This window comes from Mastigoproctus giganteus, chromosome 13 (assembly GCF_048544385.1).
Source record: "Mastigoproctus giganteus isolate SK-2022 chromosome 13, ASM4854438v1, whole genome shotgun sequence".
NCBI lineage: Eukaryota > Metazoa > Arthropoda > Arachnida > Uropygi > Thelyphonidae > Mastigoproctus > Mastigoproctus giganteus.
The window spans coordinates 12,773,676-12,795,015 of record NC_143587.1 but is presented as its reverse complement, the minus strand read 5'-3'; the positions used below and the strand labels follow the sequence as shown (position 1 = coordinate 12,795,015).

The 21,340-nt window shown below is 38.1% G+C and overlaps 1 protein-coding gene across 1 annotated transcript in view; it reads left to right on the top strand.

Annotated features, from left to right (window-relative positions):
- Positions 1-1,466: 1,466 nt before the first annotated feature.
- LOC150075770 (prolow-density lipoprotein receptor-related protein 1-like) overlaps positions 1,467-21,340 on the top strand; it is a 308,354-nt gene continuing 288,480 nt past the window's right edge. Inside the window, exons 1-2 of the mRNA XM_090387878.1 lie at positions 1,467-1,885; positions 15,504-15,629. Of these exons, the coding sequence (XP_090244004.1) occupies positions 1,687-1,885; positions 15,504-15,629 (325 nt within the window). The 5' untranslated portion in view covers positions 1,467-1,686. The remainder of the gene's footprint in view (positions 1,886-15,503; positions 15,630-21,340) is intronic.

Here is a 21,340-nt window from a genome sequence, read left to right as displayed (position 1 = left end):
GGTATAAATGTAAATTAAGGAAAGACAGTTGTAGAATAGATGTGCGGAAGTTTGCCTTTAATCAGTGGGTGGTTGATAGTTGATAAGTTGATAGCTTAAACAGATCAAGGCCAACCTAGACAAACATTTGGAGCGGGTGGATGAGTGAAATGAGAAGGTGGTGTTTTTTTTTATTTTTTTTGGCTGATGCTATATAAGCTTGCTTTCTTGCATCATGTGCTCTTGCTAATGCTAATGCCCAAGTAATCACGGACTTATTTATTGGTGTTTTCGACCGCAATCAAACTATGGAAACTCTGTGTAGTCACCTTACAGATCGTTTGCTTACCTTGTTTGGTTTAATTTACTGATCACTTAGCATAGCTCACTGCAGCAAACTACTGGGAGCTAGTTTCCATCCCTGGCACATAAAGCCGGGATACGGATCTACTATCTAGTACTGAAGCTGACAAACAAAGCTCATCAATATTCTGATGATGAGAAAAAAACTATAGTAGTGTGAAGAAAGATCTAAGAAAGACAGAAAAGACAAAAAGAAATAAGACGTCTAGTCAGAAATAGAAAGAAAGGAAAAGCACAGAATACTCCACACCCGGAATCAATACGTTAATTCTATTTAGGAAATCGACATATCCCATCGTCCAACAGTAGCATTAAAACGTATGGTGCTTCGCCAATCGCTACGTCCTCTGAAACAGTGGAAATGACAATGCTGCTTGAGTAGACGTGTGGTCAGCCGCGCGGTTGAATAAGTACACGTGCCTTGAGTGACCGGTGTTCAAGCCCGTTACTGCTAAATATGGTGCTGTTTCTTGTATTTTGGCTATCTTGTGAACTCCTCTGACTGTTTGGTCGTGTCGGAGTATAAACAGAATTTATTATTATTATTTTTTTTAATTTTAAAAAATAAAACTCTCCTGGCTTCTTCTGCCTTCTTGAAAATAAACAGAAATTTATTTATTATTGGCAAAATAATAAAGGGATCCAATGCCACATCAGTTAGTTAACAGCTTTTGGGCGGAATTTTATTTTTTCTCCAATGAAAAATTTACTCTCCGTTGTTCTGAGCACGCCTCACTGTTCTAGTTGCCCTTGCGCTTATCAACAAATCCCAACCTAGCAGTCTCTCTCTCTCTCTCTCTGAAAAGGAAGGAAAACATCTTGCCCATGTTGTATTTAAATATAGGGCAGATCTAGCTAGATATTTAGAAGTGATCAACCCGTTTCATCATTTTTTCTTTTCTCTAAAATTATGTAATTAGAACAGCTGAATTTTTACTACAATGTGTAGTAACAACTAAGTGAAATCCAATACAAGGGTGGCGCTATTGTATATTTGACGCATGCTCAAAGAATACCGCACGTAGACCGGCTTATTATACTGTTGTAGGTCACTAGGTTGTGTATACGTATGGTGGCCGCAAAAGTTTTATTTATTTATTCTTTTTTTTTTTTTATACAATAAGGTGTGATATTATTATCAGTAGGTGAAGATAAATCCTACTCACGAAAACCTTCACATAACCGTTAAATTTTTACGCGCGCCTGTTTTGAGACGGACGTGCTGTGAGTGGATATCATAGGGAGCGGGTGCTTTTTATAGTAGGTCCCCTCTCCCTCTTTTTCTCCTAGAGGAAAAACAACTCATATTTAATCTAGTTCTGTTGCACAACCTTTTGATTTACGATGCATTTCCAATTCTTTTATATAAGCTTTATTGTTTCAGTTACCTCCGAATCTTTAATATCAGTGCAAGTGGATGAATACAAACAGGGCTTAAATACACGTGTTCCTCTCTTAGTTTCAGGAGCACATTCCAACAAGAGGTATAATCCCAAAAACGTTCATAACGGCACCATCTTTGCTTCAGTTGAGAAAACTCAGGGTAAGTGTGAGCTTTTCACAATTACGTAATATTTTGTATTTACAAGCACGCTGCTTGTGAATACAAGTTATAAAATGCCTTCACCACGTAATACGTGCTTAGTATTCAGTATAGTTTAATGTCATAAAGCTGTGAATAAAAATGAATCAAAAAAGCACCGAAAGTTATTGTGAAAAGCTTATTTAAAATCGGTTACATTATCTGCACGTAAAATAATCAATAATTTGTAGTAGAATTACTGAGCAGAAATCTGCAGGAGAACTGAACATTGTAATTCATCATTGCAAGGATTATAGGTTTTATCATTGTAAGGATAGTAGATTCTTCACCCGCAAAAAGTCAGCTTATAAAATTAGCTAATCGAACAGTCAAGATTAAAGAGGGGAAAAATAAAGAAAAGTAAGGAAACTAACTCGAAATTAATGTTATAATCGCTTTCACTATAGTTACACATTCAGTTTTAATTTTAACAATTCTCAAATGAACAGTTTTAATTGCTTCATATGGAAAAGTAATTAAAAGTGTCACCTTAAAATTTAGCATGTCGTAAGCCGAAGACAACCAGAATGTACAATACTATTATAAGATTATAAAAAGTACTCTTTACTGAATGTCCGTTCACTTAGTAAAATGCAAATAACTGAAGGGCGGGGGTAAGAAATATGAAAATTAAGTCTACTCTGATATACCGGTAGTCTCCAATCCATTGTTTAGGCGACGTATCAGTTGTTTACAGGTGAATAGCGATGGGGGGGATGGAATTTTCCATCGTGCGCATGTCTACAGGGAACTATTTATTTATTTAGGGGTGCAAATATATTGCATTTCCTTGGGTTACTTCCCCACTTCTGCCATTGTAAATGTTTTAAAAAGCAGTGTAGCCTTTCATTTATTCCAGATGTGTTCAGTTCAATTGAACGAGCAATGAAATTATTATTATAGCCAATGGTGCAAGGAAGCCTGAGGCTTGCTGCACCAACAAAAAAAAAAAAAAAAATTCCTGCATTACCATGAGAGAGAGAGAGAGAGAGAGAGAGAGAGAGTCAGAAGTAGAAGGGAATCGTCAAGATTGAGAAGAATGATGATATATAGCTCACGACCCTGTCACAGTTTCCTCCGTTTCTTTATAATCATGATAAGAGGAGGAAATTATGTCCATTCAAAGCAATTGTTTGTACACAATAAGCAAAAAGAACTGATTATCTCACATCTGGTGAGTATGGGCTTGCTTGGCACACCCAGGGTCCTGAGCTGGATATCATTCTTCTCTTTCTTGGTGATTTCCTTTTACTTCTGACTCTTGTTTTTTTTCTCTCCCTCTCTCTCTCTCTCTCTCAGGGTAACTCTTTTTTTTTTTTTTTTTGGCTGGTTCAGCAAAAGCCTCAGGCTTCCTTGCACCACATGGCTAATTATAATAATAATTAACTATATCTGGCAATTCTGGTTTAAGTCAAGCAGAAGCATGCTAAATTTTGGAAAATAACCATGCATGTGTACAAGCTTTCCATATTGATTTCATTGTAATATTTTAGATGAATGGTCTGGAACATTGTCTAATACAATTACACTATTTGGCTGAATGTTGATTAATAAACTTTCTTTAAACCACATCTCAAACACAGTCCATCCAAATGATATATTTCTGGCCTGTAAATACATTTCTGCTGCAGGAACAAAGTGATCATTTGCAGCATGTAAAAGTATTAATCTCATACCTTTACTTGAGGTAGTCTTCTCACCTGTGGATAATCCTAAAAAAAAAAAAAAAAAATTTTCACTGTGAAAATGTTTTTTCACAGTGAAAAATTCATTGTTGTTTGTCTTTCTGTACTTGGTGTTTTTGTATCACTAGCATTGACTAGTGAAAATAACTCACTAGTAGATAATACAATTCATGTAAATTCTGCTTCTGATGAGCAAATTAACAAAAGCAATAATGATTTAGATAACATTCTGATAATATTTCATTTACATTTTCTTCATTTATATGAAGAAAAGAATATTAAAAGTTTTGCATTCAATACGAATAAAACTTTCATAAGTGTTTAGATGTGTATCACTTAATAATTCAAGCTGTCATTAAATTCCAAATTTTTTGAGTGCAGTAAGTGTGAGTTAAGCAAGTTATTAATATGTATAATTAACCACTCTTTTTACCACGTAGTTTTTAATATATATTTTCTTAAGCATAGCCTAAACTAATATATACAATAGTGTGATGTTTTGGGTATCTTGCAGATACCCATCAGACCGTGCTGCTGACCGCCCTCAGACCTGAAGAGAAATGGGCCAACTATTAATTTCCCCAACTTTAATAGTTGGGGAAATCCCCAACTATTAAGCAAGTTACTCATTATAAAATGGACAACTTACTCTAATCAACTCTAATAAATATAATTTTTAAATTCTTCACCCATACATTGAAGTGTCCTGGCCTTATGAAGTACCATGATTTAACATCATGATACTTCATAAGACAGAATAAGGAAATAAAATGTAGTGCCTGAAGATTTTCTATAATTGTCCACACTTTTGGTTGCTTGTTATTGCGGTGCCTCCATAGCCAGGTGGGCAGGAGCAGCAGTGCATAGCACATGCTACTTGATTAGACCTGGGGTTCGAGCCCGTGACCACCAAATACAGAGGATGCGGAAAGATCAGGGAATGACCACCGCATATTCCCAGAACAATATGGCCTTAGTTGCTAATGCTCTTAAAAACCAAACAACAACAACAGCTTGTTATTGCTACAAAAACTCTGATTTCCGTCTCTACAGCATATATATAAAAGTTATTTTTTAAAGCTGCTGCTTTTAATTTCAAGAAAAACACATTGGTCAAGGTAAAGAACAAAAGGGATAACAAAATGCTTTAAGGAAGGAAGCTGCATAAGTTATTAGCAGACCAGGAATCCTGCAGAGAGTTAACTGTGCTAACACAGATTATGAGAAGTAGTTAGCTAAGAGAGTGAATTGTAACAAGGATTTCTTTATTTGTTAGCAGTAAAAGGACTCAGCCATACTAGTTACTTTTTTTTTTTTTTTTTTTTAATGAAAACCCCAAACACGAAAGGTATCAAAACCTATAGTACTTAGTACCATGCATGGGTTGAAGGAGAAGTATGGGGGGGGGGATGCCGGAAAAGTTACTGCAGATATGAAATATCTGCAGTAATATCTGCTATGGATAAAGAGATGGTTGAGTGGGAGAAGACAGAATGGTAATCAATGGACACTGCTCTTCATGGACTAATGTTATTAGTGGAGTCTCCCAAGGTTCAGTGTTGGGTCCATTGTTTTCTGTATTCATCAGTGATATTGATGAATACAGAATATCTGGTATATCAGGCTTAATGTCCAAGTTTGCAGACGATACAAAGGTTGGCAGGGTTATTAATGATGCTAATGACAGTAAGCTGCTGCAACAGGATCTAGAAAAGTTGAGCAACTGAAGTTTAATATTGACAAATGTAAAGTACTGCATATGGGAAGCAGTAACCCCAGAGTAACGTATCAACTGTGCGGTACTACACTGACAAAGGTAGAGTGAAAAGGACGTGGAGGTAATTGTGCAAACAGATGTGAAGTTTTCTGAGCAGTGCAGACAGTCTGCAAGAGTAGCTCTTAGTGTCTTACAGGAATTTTTCTAGCAGGAATAAAGAGGTGATTATCCCCTTGTATAAGGCAATGGTCAGGCCACAACTTGAGTACTTATACAGGTCTGGAGGCCTCATTTTAAGAATGATGTAGAGCTGTTGGAATGAGTACAGAGAAGGGCAACAAGATTAGTGAATGGAACAAAGGATTGCTCTTATGAAGTAAAGCTTAAGTTTTGCAAATTAAAGTGTCTGGAGACTAAGCACCTGCGAGGTGATCTGATAGAGGTGTATAAATCCTTGAATGGTTTGAGCATGCTGAGTTCTGATGGGATTCTTTATCCAGCTCAGAATAATCACCTGAGGGCATAAATTCAAATTGAGGAAAGACGGTTGTAGGATAGATGTGCGGAAGTTTGCCTTTAGCCAGCGGGTGGTTGATTGGTGGAACTAACTTCCATGTATTGTTGTAGAAGTTGATAGCTTAAACAGATTCAAATCAGAACTAGATAAACATTTGGAGCGAGTGGATGGGTAAAATGAGAAGGGTCTGTGTGTTTTTTTTTTTTGGCTGATGCTATATAAGGTTTCTTTCTTGTGTTATGTTCCATGCTAATGCTAATAAAAACAATTTGCACTTTCCGGTTTATTGAGCTTTTCTTCTCACAATCGAGTATAAATTTGTGGTAAACTTAATCTTATTGCATTTGCGATAATACCGATAATAACTGGAATTCTGTGGGTTTTTACATTACGGTATTATGGTGAAATGAGTTCCCCTTCACTGAAATCTTCAATCATATGAAAAACAAATTTTCAGAATGTTCTCTTCATTCCTTCATTCCTATGATGACAATTTTGAACTGATTACTTTAAATAAATCAATGAAAGCCCTTCAAATTCATACTCTGAACTAGAAAGATCAGAGTATATAAATCTATGGATAACTTATATTCAGAATATTTTTGATGTATATTTTCCAATTTAAAAAATGCATGCCTTGCAGATGAAATAGAAACAAATAAAAATTTGTTTACTAACCACTTGGCCTGTCTGCAGAAGCAGTTTTCATTCTATTTTAAAGATTTGACTATTTCAAAATATCAATGGATAATGCATTATCCAAATGCAATTATCAGTGTATAAAGCAACTTGCTTCATGCCCTAATGGTAGCCGAGCATTCTGGTCTCTTGCCAAAGCTATTGGCCACAACTTTTGCCCATCTGCTCTCAGCTGCCCACATCAACGCCAGAGCTTGCACTTGGTCATCAGGCAACACAGAAGCAGCCCCCTAGGCAGAATGCGCTGGTCCCACAGGAACTAGTAGTTGTTGGTGACTCTATTGTCAGGGAAACGGGGAACATACTATGTAAAAAGGATAGGTGGAATAGGACCAGGGTATGTCTGCCAGGGGCAAAGGTTGATGACGTTGTAGAGCGGATATCATCTTTTAAGGGCACAAAAGGTGATATAGTTGTACACGTTGGCACTAATGATATTAAGAGTAGGAGACCGGCGGAATTACTTAGCAAGTACAGGTCACTGTTGAAAAAAAGCCGTGAATTAGGGTTGAACTTGAAAGTGTCTGCAATTCTGCCCAGACACGATAGGAGGGAGTATATGATGAGAGCCTTGTCGATCAATTCGGCCCTGGAGGGATTGTGCAAGGCTCAAGGGGTAGAATTTTTTTCAGCCTGGACTGTATTTGTTAACAGGAGAGATTGCTTCTACAGGGATGGGATACACTTAAATAGAAAGGGTGCAAGAATTTTTGCTGATGCTGTCGAGGCAGTGTTAGGTGGGTCGGAAAACTGCTAGTTGGGGGGGATACAAGGACTAATAGATTAACAGTAGCCACTGGCAGAGGTGGAAGTGATTCTTGCACTGCTTCTATTGAAATGAGCAGAAGTCTGAAAAACAAGATGCAGGATATTTCAGAGACTGCTGGTAGTCATTGCGGTACAAGTAAACACATGGGTTGTGTTAGGGTAGCTAAGAATAGAAACAGGTGCATGTATACCTGCGTGTACACCAATGCTAGGAGTTTGGTAAATAAATTTGATGAATTTGAGGTATTGCTCAAAACATCAAAGGCAGATATTGTTGGGATATCAGAGACGTGGTGTCACACAGATATAAGTAATGCGGAACTGGAATTTGGGGAATACAATGTGTATAGAAAGGATAGACAGGACAGGAGGGGAGGAGGGGTTATGCTATTAATTAAGAAACACATAAAGTCCAAGGAAGTGAAGCCAGTCGACATCGATGGACAGGGCAGTGTCGAGTCAGTTTGGTGCGACATAAGCATAGGGAAATCAAAATTGAGAGTAGGAGTGTGCTATAGGCCTAATGACTCTGATGAGTATAATAAGATATTGTACAGGGAAATAGAGTGGGCCAGTAAATCTGAGAGTCTTATAATGGGGGACTTTAATTTCCCAGATATTGACTGGAATTTGTGGGTTGGTCACTCGCACACTAGCAAGGCTTTTGTGGATTTATTGGATGATTGTTTTCTACATCAGCATGTTCGTGAGGCAACAAGAGGGAGCAATACTCTTGATCTGATTATCAGTAGTGATTCTTCTTGCATTAAGAACCTGCAGATAAATGAACCACTAGGTGGCAGTGATCACAGTGTGTTGAAGTGGGATTTACTCAAGGAGGTAACTACCATCAGAGGTAAAGGGAAGGGTTTTTGTTTTCGTAAAGGCGACTATGATGGTCTGAGACAGTATTTAAATTCTATACAGTGGGACCAACTGATGATGTTACCAACAGCAAACTCAAAATGGGAAGCATTCAAGGAACTAATCTTGGAGGCTACCAGGCTTTACATACCAACTAAGAAATATTGTTCAAGGTTTAGGCCTAAATGGTTGTCAGATGAACTAATGAGACATGTGGCAGAGAAGAAAAATGCATGGGATACATACAAATTAATGGGTGACATGGAAGCCTATGATAGATATAAGTTGGTCTGTAACCAAGTCACAAAGGAGATTAGGCAGGCAAAGGCAGACTATGAAAAATCCTTGGCAAAGGATGCAAAGAAAAACAGAAAAGAGTTCTTTACATACTTGAACTCGAAAAGGAAAGGGATGAATCAGATTGGTCCACTGGATATTGATGGTTCAACAGTTGAGGTTCCTGCTCAGGTGGCTAACAATCTAAACGAGTATTTTGCATCTACATTCACGCATGAGGAGTTATTCAGGAAGGAGAATGATGTAGGTAAAGTAAACATTGGCAGTGAGCTGGATGATTTTGTAATAACTGAGAGGAAAGTGGAGGAGAGATTGTTGAGGATAAACATAAAAAAGGCACCTGGGGTGGATGGGATCTATCCAGTTATATTAAAGGAGGCAGCAAAGGAAGTATGCAAACCCCTAGCCATAATTATGAGAGCTTCTTTGGACTCAGGGGAGGTGCCCATAGACTGGAGATGTGCAAATGTAACCCCAATTCACAAAGGAGGATCAAAGGCTGACACAAATAATTATAGACCTGTTAGTTTAACTTCTGTTCCAGGTAAATTAATGGAGGCACTGGTTAAAGAAGCACTGCAGGATCATCTAGACAAGAATTCAGTTATAGCTCAGACGCAGCATGGTTTTGTTAAGGGCAGGTCTTGCCTGACCAATTTGATTGGATACTATGATGTAGTCACAAAAGAACTGGATGCAGGGAATAACTTTGATATTATATATTTGGATCTTAGAAAGGCTTTTGATACTGTTGCACATGGAAGACTGCTGCACAAATTGGAGCAGTGTGGCATTGGAGGCAAATTGCTGCTATGGATAAGGGGATGGTTGAGTGGCAGAAGACAGAGAGTGGTAATCAATGGACACTGCTCAACGTGGACTAATGTTATTAGTGGAGTTCCTCAAGGTTCAGTGTTGGGTCCGTTGTTGTTTTCGGTGTTTATGAATGATATTGATGATGGGATATCAAGTTTAATGTCCAAGTTTGCAGATGATACAAAGGTTGGCAGGGTCGTTAAGGACAATACTGACGCTATGCTGCTGCAACAGGATCTGGAAAGGTTGAACAGATGGGCTGAGAGGTGGCAAATGAGGTTTAACATCGACAAATGTAAAGTGCTGCATATGGGAAACAGTAACCCCAGAGCAACGTATCAACTCTGCGGTACTACACTGACAGTGGTGGAGAATGAAAAGGACCTGGGGGTAATTGTGCAGGCAGATATGAAGTTCTCTGAGCAGTGCAGACGAGCTGCAAGAGTAGCTCATGGTGTCTTGTCAATGATATACAGGAATTTTTCTAGCAGGGATAAGGAGGTGATTATTCCCTTGTATAAGGCAATGGTAAGGCCACATCTTGAGTACTGTATACAGGTCTGGAGGCCTCATTTCAAGAAGGATGTAGAGCTGCTGGAACGGGTACAGAGAAGGGCAACAAGATTAGTAAATGGAACAAAGGGTTGCTCTTACGAAGAAAGGCTTAAGTTTTGCAAATTACAGAGTCTGGAGACTAGGCACCGGCGAGGTGATCTGATAGAGGTGTATAAGGCTTTGAATGGTTTGAGCATGCTCAATGCCAATGGGATTCTTCATCTTTCTCAGAATAATCACCTCAGAGGGCATAAATTCAAATTGAGGAAGGACGGATGTCGGATAGATGTGCGGAAATTTGCCTTTGGCCAGCGGGTGGTTGGTTGGTGGAACCGACTTCCATCACTTGTTGTTGAAGTTGATAGCCTAAACAAATTTAAAGCTCAACTGGACAGGTATTTCGAACGAACGGAGGGGTGAAATGGGAGTGGTGTGTGTTTTTTTTTTTTTTTTTTTTTTGGCTGATGCTGAATAAGCTTGCTTTCTTGCATCATATGCCTCTGCTAATGCTAATGCTAATGCTAATCTCTGCTCCCGCCTCTTTCCAAACCAGATTGTTCTGTTGTTACTTCAGACAAGGATAAAGCTGACCTGCTAGCATCCCATTTTTCTTCCAACTTATGTATTAATGATCTTGGTAAAACACCTCCCACCATTCCCAACATGCTCCATTCAATGCCTCTGTGGTCTTCCATCAAAAGGATGTCAGAAGGATTTTGAATCTTGATGCTAAGAAAGCTCCAGATCCCGATGGTATTTCTCCACTTGTTCTCAAAACCTGTGCTCCTGAACTTACTCCTATTCTTTGCCGCCTTTTTTCACTTTCTTATTCCAAAGTTGTTTTTCCTTCTACTTGGAAATTTGCTCATATCCAGCCAGTTCCTAAAAAGGGTGACAAATCCCTCCCATCCAATTATCGTCCCATTGCAATTACTTCTACCCTTTCTAAAGTAATGGAGAAATCAATTAACCGCCAACTCTTAAACTACCTAGAAACCTTCCGTCTGATCAGCCATTGCCAGTATGGATTCCGTCAGTGTCAATCCACTGGTGATATTCTGGCTTATGTTACCCATTTATGGACTAATTCAATGGAAAGGTTTGGTGAAACACAAGTAGTTGATCTTGATATCTCAAAGGCTTTCGATCGTGTTTGGCATAAAGGTCTTCTAAACAAGCTTCCATCTTATGGCTTGCCAACTGTTTTTAGTAATTGGTTATCCAGTTTTCTCTCTGATCGCTCACTGAGGGTGATGGTAGATGGCTCTCTGTCTTCTAACTTTTCCACTAATGCCGCTGTCCCCCAAGGTTCAGTTCTTTCCCCCACTCTTTTCCTCTTGTATATTAATGACCTTCTTCCATTGACTGGAAATCCTATCCATAGTTTTGCGATAATAGCACATTGCATTCTACTTTCCATTTTGAGAAACCTTGCCCTGCTCAATCAGCTTCAACTTCTCGAAAATCTGCTACCAATTTCTTAAATGCCGATCTTCAGATAATTCTCCAGTGGGGCAAAGACAACTTAGTTGATTTCAACCCTTCTAAGACTCAGTCTTGTCTTATATCTCGCAAAAAGGATTCTTCTGCTTCTATGCTTATCTTTAGGGACACTCTGATTTCTAGGCAAAATGATATATCTCTTTTGGGGATTACCCTGACTTCTAATCTCTCTTGTGCACAAGCACATTACAAATATTGCTTCCTCTGCATCTAAAAAACTCGGTTTGATCTTTCACTGTCGGCATTACTTTTCTTTCAAATAGCTGCTCACTCTGTATAAATCGCAAATCCGTCCTGGCATGGAATATTGTTCCCACATCTGGGGTGGTACCCCCAAAACCTCTCTCAGGCTTCTTGATTCCATTCAGAAGAGGGCAGTTAGGTTAATTAATGATTCATCTCTAACAGAGTCTCTCCACTTGCTATTTCATAGACTTACTGTTTCTGCTGCATGCCTCTTCTACAGATACTTCCATGGGCACTGTTCGTCCGAATTGGCTTCTATAATTCCCACTCTCTCTTTCAAAACAGTCTGAACACGTGCCGGCACCAGCCAACATCCATTTACTGTCCAACTTCAAACTCACTGAACCAACTTTTCATCTTCCTCGTTTATTCATTCAACTGCCGTTTTCTGGAAATAAATTGAGTGCAGAAATACATTGCACTGTGTGTGTATTTCTGCACTCTATCCTCCATCCCTCTCAATGTTCGACCCCAGATACTTAAATTTTGAAACAGATGGTAGCTTTTCCTCCTGCAGTTTTATAGAACTCTCAACTTCTCTATTCAATACCATATATTCTGTCTTTGTTCTACTTATCCTCATTTTTATTCTGAATTTTATTTTAAATGTGTATTTAGCATTAGCATTAGCATTAGTAGAGGCATTTGATGCAAGAAAGCAAGCTTATGCAGCATCAGCCAAAAAAAAAAAAAAAACCACTTCCACTTCACCCCTCTGTTCGTTCAAAATACCTGTCCAGCTGAGCCTTAAACTTATTTAGGCTATCAACCTCCACCACAAGGGATGGAAGTCTGTTCCACCAACCAACCACCCGCTGCCTAAAGGCAAATTTCCGCACGTCCATCCTACATCTGTCTTTCCTCAATTTGAATTTATGCCCTCTCAGGTGATTATTCTGAGCTAGAGGAAGAATCCCATCGGCATTGAGCATGCTTAAACCATTCAAGGCTTTATACACCTCTATCAGATCACCTCGCTGGTGCCTAGTCTCCAGACACTGTAATTTGCAAAACTTAAGCCTTTCTTCGTAAGAGCACCCCTTTGTTCCATTCACTAATCTTGTTGCCCTTCTCTGTACTCGTTCCAGCAGCTCTACATCCTTCTTGAAATGAGGCCTCCAGACCTGTATACAGTACTCTAGGTGTGGCCTGACCATCGCCTTATACAATGGAATAATCACCTCCTTATCCCTGCTGGAAAAATTTCTGTATATCATTGACAATACTCCATGAGCTACTCTTGCAGCCCGTCTGCACTGCTCAGAGAACTTCATATCTGCCTGCACAACCACCCCCAAGTCCCTTTCATTCTCTACCACTGTCAGTGTTGTACCACAGAGTTGATACGTTGCTCTGGGGTTGCTGTTTCCCATGTGTAGTACTTTACATTTGTCAATGTTAAACTTCATTTGCCACCTCTCAGCCCATCTGCTCAACCTTTCCAGATCCTGTTGCAGCAGCATAGTGTCAGTAGTGTCCTTGACAACCCTGCCAACCTTTGTATCGTCTGCAAACTTGGACATTAATCCCGATATACCATCATCAATATCATTTATAAATACAGAAAACAATAATGGACCCAACACTGAGCCCTGAGGGACTCCACTAATAACATCAGTCCACGATGAGCAGTATCCATTGATTACCACTCTCTGTCTTCTCCCCCTCAACCACCCATAGCAGCAATTTGCCTCCAATGTCACACTGCTCCAATTTGTGTAGCAGTCTTCCATGTGCAACAGTATCAAAAGCCTTTCTAAGATCCAAGTATATAATATCAAAGTTATTCCCTGCATCCAGTTCTTTTGTGACTGCATCATAGTATCCAATCAAGTTGGTCAGGCAAGATTTCCCCTTAACAAAACCATGCTGTGTCTGAGCTATAACTGAAGTCTTGTCTAAATGATCCTGCAGTGCTTCTTTAACCAGTGCCTCCATTAATTTTCCTGGAACAGAAGTTAAGCTCACAGGTCTATAATTACTTGTGTCAGCCTTTGATCCTCCTTTGTGAATTGGGGTCACATTTGCACATTTCCAGTCTATGGGTACCTCCCCTGAGTCCAAGGAAGCTCTCATAATTATGGCTAAGGGTTTGCTTACTTCCTTTGCTGCCTCCTTTAATATAACTGGATAGATCCCATCCACCCCGGGTGCCTTTCTTGTGTTTATCTTCAACAGTTTCTCCTCCACTTTACTCCCAGTTATTTCAAGATTCTGTAGCTTACTGCTAGAGTTGAATACACCTCTGGCATTCCCCTCGCTGAATAACTCCTCATGTGTGAATGTCGATGCAAAATATTCATTTAGTTTGTTAGCTACCTGAGCAGGACGGCGCCTCCGTAGCCAGGTGGGAAGGAGCAGCAGTGCGTAGCACACGCTTCTTGATTAGACCGGGGTTCGAGCCCGTCACCACCAAATACGGAGGATACGGAAAGGTCCGAAAATGACCACCGAATATCCCGGAGCAATATGGCCTTAGTTGCTAATGCTCCTAAAAACCAAATAACAAACAACAAACAAACCTGAGCAGGATCATCAACACTTGACCCATCAATATCAAGTGGACCAATCTGATGTATTAACTATATACAGCACATATAACAATTATTTGCACCGCAAGTGAGCTAGGGCAAGAAAGGTTTCCAACAACGAAAAATTCTGTTAAAAATTGTTATACTCTGCAATATTTGAATTTATGCTCAAAAAAGTTTATATATTGAGAATAGAAATGCAGCTGAATCATGGACAAAACTATGCACATCAATAGAGAAATTGTTAATTAAGGATAACCAAGAATATGGGGAAAAATAAATTTTCCCCCATATTAAACTGCCGAGACACAAGTAAAGAATGGGACTTAATAGAAATAAAAGAAAGCATCACACTAAAAAGATGAGAGTTACTGAGAAACAGTAAATCATAAAGAGACAAATTCCTTAAAGTGTTTTATTGTATAACATTTTTATGAGAGACTGAAATGAGAATTTAGACTTAAATTTGGTCTCTATTTTGGGGATTAATAGATCATCATTGATAACAAATCAAAAATTAAAAGATAAGTTTGATAAAGAGAAGTTAAAAGACAGTTGATTTGTTTGGTTTACTGGCCATCCCCAAAAATTTCAAGTAGTTCACAAAGAGGGATAACAGATTGTTTAAAAGGTTGGCATTTTTTGCTGCTTGTTTCCATGAGTCTGCAAATGAAAGTTGTGATTTTTGAGAAAAGGAAATAAAATAGCAGTAAAAAGGAAAGGAGAGAAAGAATGTGTACCACCTTGGAATATGACAGTCAGTGTTTTTGAGAAGTACTCCATGTTATTAAATGTGATTCATAGGAATCTGGGCTGTAGAATAATTTCGAGAAGGCCTACTGTGGTCTGAGGATATAAAATTAAGTTTCTGATAAACTGATAATGAAGTCAAGAGACTATTAAATGCATTTGAGATATCTGAGAAAAGGAGCTGATAGCCAGGTTGCCAGGCACAATAAATTCTGTTAAGAAACTTAGACAAGTTATTATAGATTGTATTATTTATTGTAAAGTTATTTATTATATATTCAGATAAATAACCATTTACATGGAAAACCTGTTATTCTTTTTAGCAGGAAATTCAGTATGCAAAATTTCAGCTAACAACAAATTGGATTTATAATTTAATTGAATGACAACTGATCTTGATGTGAGAAGTAGCAAGCCAGATACTGTATTCAGTTTGACTTTTAGTATGGCCATTCAATTAGATGTAAACAGTGAAAAGTGACTAGAGTTTACCAGTCAACCAAAGTTGATATAATTATGTATGATATAAACAATTCTTGTTATTAAAAAAATATTTTTTCATGTTATGTCAATTTGTTTGTTTTTATTTTTATTAATTAATACTTGTTTTTATTTATTTATTTTTTTACAGTTCCTCATAAGTGCCAAAGATGGGGACTTTGTAGTCAGTTGTGTAGTAGTCAAGGCAATTTTACAGCATGTGAATGTGTGAAGGGCTATACACTATTAGAAGATGGATTCACTTGTATAAGTGATGGTTAGTAATAAATAAATAAATATAATTACTAAGTTTTCTTTTGAAAATTTGGTAGAAGTCTTTAATGTTTTAATCCTTTTACAGATGTGACAATTTCATGTCTATGCATGGGTATGTCCGTCTATAATAATGCCTGTCTTATAATTTAAAAATAGACAAGAAATAATTTAAAAAAATTGACTTTTATGCTATCCTTTATTTAAACATTGTATCAAACATTACTATAAATAATGCATATTTTTATATCAAAAACATACTTTAAAATATATTTTTTTGAAGTGTAGCCAACTCAGCATAATAGTAATAATAATTTGTATATAGGCATGCTGTTATCCCTATAACAGACCTAGTTTTCTGCATGAAGCAGTATTGTTTTGGAAATGTAATGAAGCCAGCACGTCATGCTACCGTTCCACATGATGCTTCTGTTTTTAGCAACATATTTGCAATTTTTTTTTTTACGAAAAATTCACTTTTACACAAGTGGGACTGTCTTTAGACAAAGTATGCCAAATTGAAATTAAACCTGTTATGTTGTTTTTTATGGTTTAAACTACTTCAATTCCAACACAATTAATGATGCAGATTGAAAGGAAATACAATAACCGTGGAATAACAAAATTGACATTGATGTACCACTGATAGGTAGATGTTTTTTGACTTATGCTTATACAGCATAAGCCAAAAATAAATAAATAAAAACCTGATCTGTACACCTCTGTTAATAATTTGTCTAATCTTTCCTTAAATTTATTAAAAATACCCACTTCCTCAACACCTGTTCCAGCAATCACTGACTCTCTAGCAAAAGCAAATTTTCACGTCTATTCCATAACCATTCTTTTTCAATTTAAATTTGTCCATTATATGTGTTATGATGTCTGAGATAGAGTAAGGATGCTTCAACATTTACTTTACTCAATTCATTTAAAGCCTTGAATACCTCAATCAGAAACACAGACTGCGGGATCACCTGGGGGAACACAATAGAGCCCTTAAGACTGCAAATCACGGAGGTTCAGCTGTAGCGGAGCATGCATGGGAAACTGGGCATGGCATTACTGCTAAAGAAGCCATGATCGTGGATAAGGCACATGGCTTTGGAACCAGAAATGGCTGGAGAGTTTAAGAATATGTTCGTTTGAGCACTACAGTCTTAATAGGGAAAAGGGCTGTTGCATTCATCCACTGTTTGAAGCCCTTATCCTACGAAGAGACGAACCGTTTAGAGTGGTCCGTCCACTTTCCAGTTCCAATACATGAGAAGTGAACTGTGCGCAGACGCCATAGTTCATGTCGCAGACCTGCTGAGACATATGTGGTACATATAGAGTGTCGGTCATCCTGCAACCACTACAGCTGATGAAGGCGGCCGCTGCTGCCGAAAGCTGCTGTGTTAGTGATTTTAAACAACTTTTAATTTTATATATTTTATTGAATTTTATTCTTGTTATACAACATTTATTTTGTTTTGTTTTAATATTTTAATATACAGTAATATGATCAGTATGTATGTATTTTATTTTATCATATCATAGTAAAGATGTTTTATAGATTCGAGTCAGTATTATTTAGTAGCATTACAGATGAATTACCTCAATCAGATCTGTTTGCAAGTGCTAAATAAACTTCAGTTTAACTTGGTAAGAATACACTTTTGTATCGCTGACTTTTATCTCTGCACTCATTCCAACAAATTGTCATCATTTCCAAAAAATGAGGCTTCAAGTCTGCATGCAGTACTCAAGGTATGGATACTGTTGCTTTATACAACTGGTTAATCACATGCTTTACCCTTCTGGCAAATTTCCTGTATATCATTAACATAACCAGAACTGGCTTCCCATGTATTTTTCTTCTCTACCACTAGTCTCATCAGTTCATCTGACATTTAATTAGGTCTGAACCTTGAATAGTATTTGAACCTCTGCCAACCTTTTAATTGGTATAAGGAGCCTAGCAGCCTCTATGATTATATCCTTGAATGCTTCCCATTTACAATTTTTTGTTGGTAACATTATCAGTGGGCCCACTCAAAATAATTTTAAAACTGTCTAAGACCATTGTAGCCACTTTTGAAAGGAAAATACCTTCTCCTTATCCTCAATGGCAGTTATATTTTAAGTCCTAGCAGAATATGTGCTCAGAGAACTTCATGTTAGACTGTACAATTACATCTAGGTCTGCTTTGTTCACCATCACCTTGAGTGTGGTACTACCACCCAATTGGTATTATTTGAGGATTACTGCAACCCACATGCAGTATCTTGCATTTATTAATGTTAAATTTCAGTTGCTGCTTCTCACCTCATCTGCTTAATTTTTATAGGTTGTATTTTAGTATGCCTTGAATCCATTAACCACTCTGCCAACCTTTTGTATTATCTGCAAACTTAGACATTAAGCTTGATGTGCCTTTATCAGTATTGTTAACAAATATTAAAAACAGTAAGGGACCCAGCACTGAACCCTGAGGGACACCACTAATTATACTAATCCCAGAAGAGCAGTGCCCATTAATAACTACCCTGTGTTACTACCACTCTATCATCCTTTTATCCATAGAAGTAACTTGCTTCTAATGCCACACTGATTCAATTTGTACAGAAGTCTTTCTTATGGAAGAGTGTGAAAAGTTTTACTGAAATCTGTGTTTAAGTATACAATGTCAAAAATTATTTTGTGCATTTAGTTCTCTTGTTACTTTGTCATAGTGGCTAATCAGATTTATCAGACAAGATGATTCCCCTTAGAAAATCCATGTGCTGTGTTTGTCATGTAATGTTATTCCTGTAAAAATGATCCTGCATTACTTCTTTAACCATGGGTGCCATTATTTTTTCTGAACCAGAAGTCAAGCTTACAAGTCTGTAATTACTCATATCATCCTTTGATTCCTCTTTGTGAATAGGGAAGACATTTGCACATCTAAAATCTATAGGGATTACCCATGAAATTAAGGATGGCTTCATAATTATCTAAGAGTGCGCTTACCTTTTTGCTGCTGCTTTTAATATAATTGGGTAGATTCGTTGCTAACTGATTAGCTCCAACTATTTCTTTTACACTTTCTTCTTGGTTATCACAAAATTATTTAGAATTTAAAACTTATTCACATTTTTGAAAGCAAAATCCCTTACTTTCCCTTTATCTTGACAACATTTATATCTTTAAATAAATCGCATATTAAGGTTATGATTTCTGCCACCTAGTGGTTTCTATATTTGGATGTTCCTAATACTGAAGAGTCACTACTGATAATGAAAGCAAAATTATTAGTTTCTGTAGTTGCCTGTTGTGGTGTGGACAACAGTCGTCCAGTAAATCTATAAAAGTCCTGCTTTCATGTGAGTAACCAACTTGAAAGTAATATCTGTAATATCTGTAAAACTAATATCCCTAATTATAAGGCATTCTGATTTACTGTCCTTTCTGTTTGTTTGTTTGTGAAATTATTCATAAAGGGATAGATGGATATATTTTAATTTAAAGGGATAGATATATATTTTTAAATTTAAATGGCTCGGACATACTTTATACAAAATGTTGTTTGTTGGTTAATCAGCCTCTAAGGTCATTACATCAAGGGATGAATACAGCAATCAAACCATGAGGTTTTCCCCTAACATAGTTCTATGCAAGTTGGTCCTTGAGGTTTTCACGGACATTCTCTCAGATATGCCAGACAAGCTGTGCTTGCTACCTGGGAGTCTAAAACGCTGAGGGAACTGATATTCGGGTGACACTCAAGTCAAGTGGACCCAATTTTAGCAAAGTCCGGACAGTCTGTGACAGCCAAATCCTCTGCTTGCACCTTCACGATGGTGGGACAGTTAGTAATCCTGGGTATAACCCCCCATGCGCAAGCACACTGTGGGTGACCACCCAGGTGTGAACCAACGTAGGCAGAGGTCGAGGTGTGGTGCCCACACCACACGGAGGAATGCCACCCCTCTGCATTACCATGCAATACTAGGTGGTAGATGACTCATCAACCGGTGCAATACCACCACTTTGCTTATTGGAGGATTGAAGTGGTGGAACCCATGTTTAGTCTCCACAGCTAAGTTCCGGTCAACCCTTCCATCATGCAGTATGATGATGTCTCTTGAGGTTATGATGAATGCCATAGCGAGATCCAAACTTCCTTACATTTATAGGGTACAGCTCTAAAATGGTGTACTTTCTCCAGTCTAACTCTCCTAACAGTGAGCTAATTTTCCTTGGTGATTTTAATGTTCACAACTCCAGCTGGCTTCTGTTTTCTAGTCACACAGACCCAGCTGGTCGAGATACTGAGGCTTTTGCAATTACTAATGACTTTTTTTTTTTTTTATGTGAACCCCAAACACAAGAGTTATTAGAACCTATAGTACTTAGTACCGTGCTTGGGTCGGAGGTTGAGAAGACAAAAGAAGATATTTGTTGATATTGGACTTGAACTTCTGTAGATTGTAATTTTCAGGAAATACGTATGAAGGAAGGTTGTTCCAGAAAACGGCAGTTGAATGAATAAACAAGGAAGATGAAAAGTTGGTTCTGTGGGTTTTGAAGTTGGAGAGTAAATGGATGTTGGCTGGTGGCGGCACGTGTTCGGACTGTTTTGAAAGAGAGAGCAGGAATTATAGAAGCCAGTTCAGAAGAACAGTGCCCATGGAAGTATCTGTAGAAGAGGCATACAGCAGAAACAGTACGTCTATGAGAAAGCGAGTGGAGAGACTCTGTTAGAGATGAATCATTAATTAACCTAACTGCCCCTCTTCTGAATGGAATCAAGAAGCCTGAGAGAGGTTTTGGGGGTACCACCCCAGATGTGGGAACAATATTCCATGCCAGGACGGATTTGCGATTTATACAGAGTGAGCAGCTGTTTGGAAGAAAAGTAATGCCGAGAGCGAAAGAGAAAACCAAGTTTTTTAGATGCAGAGGAAGCAATATTTGTAATGTGCTTATGCCAAGAGAGATTAGAAGTCAGGGTAATCCCCAAAAGAGATATATCATTTTGCCGAGAAATCGGAGTGTCACTAAAGATAAGCATAGAAGCAGAAGAATCCTTTTTGCGAGATATAAGACAAGACTGAGTTTTAGAAGGGTTGAAATCAACTAAGTTGTCTTTGCCCCACTGGAGAATTACCTGAAGATTGGCATTTAAGGAATTGGTAGCAGATTTTCGAGAAGTTGAAGCTGATTGAGCAGGGCAAGGTTTCTCAAAATGGAAAGTAGAATGCAATGAGCTATTATCGCAAAACTGTGGATAGGATTTCCAGTCAATGGAAGAAAGTCATTAATATACAAGAGGAAAAGAGTGTGGGAAAGAACTGAACCTTGAGGGACACCGGCATTAGTGGAGAAGTTAGAAGACAAAGAGCCATCTAACATCACCCTCAGTGAGCGATCAGAGAGAAAACTGGATAATCAATTGCTAAAAACAGTTGGCAAACCATGAGATGGAAGCTTGTTTAGAAGACCTTTATGCCAAACACGATCGAAAGCCTTTGAGATGTCAAGAGTAACTACTTGTGTTTCACCAAACCTTTCCATTGAATTAGTCCATAAATGGGTAACATAAGCCAGAATATCACCAGTGGATTGACACTGACGGAATCCATACTGGCGATGGCTGATCAGACGGAAGGTTTCTAGGTGGTTTAAGAGTTGGCGGTTAATTGATTTCTCCATTACTTTAGAAAGGGTAGAAGTAATTGCAATGG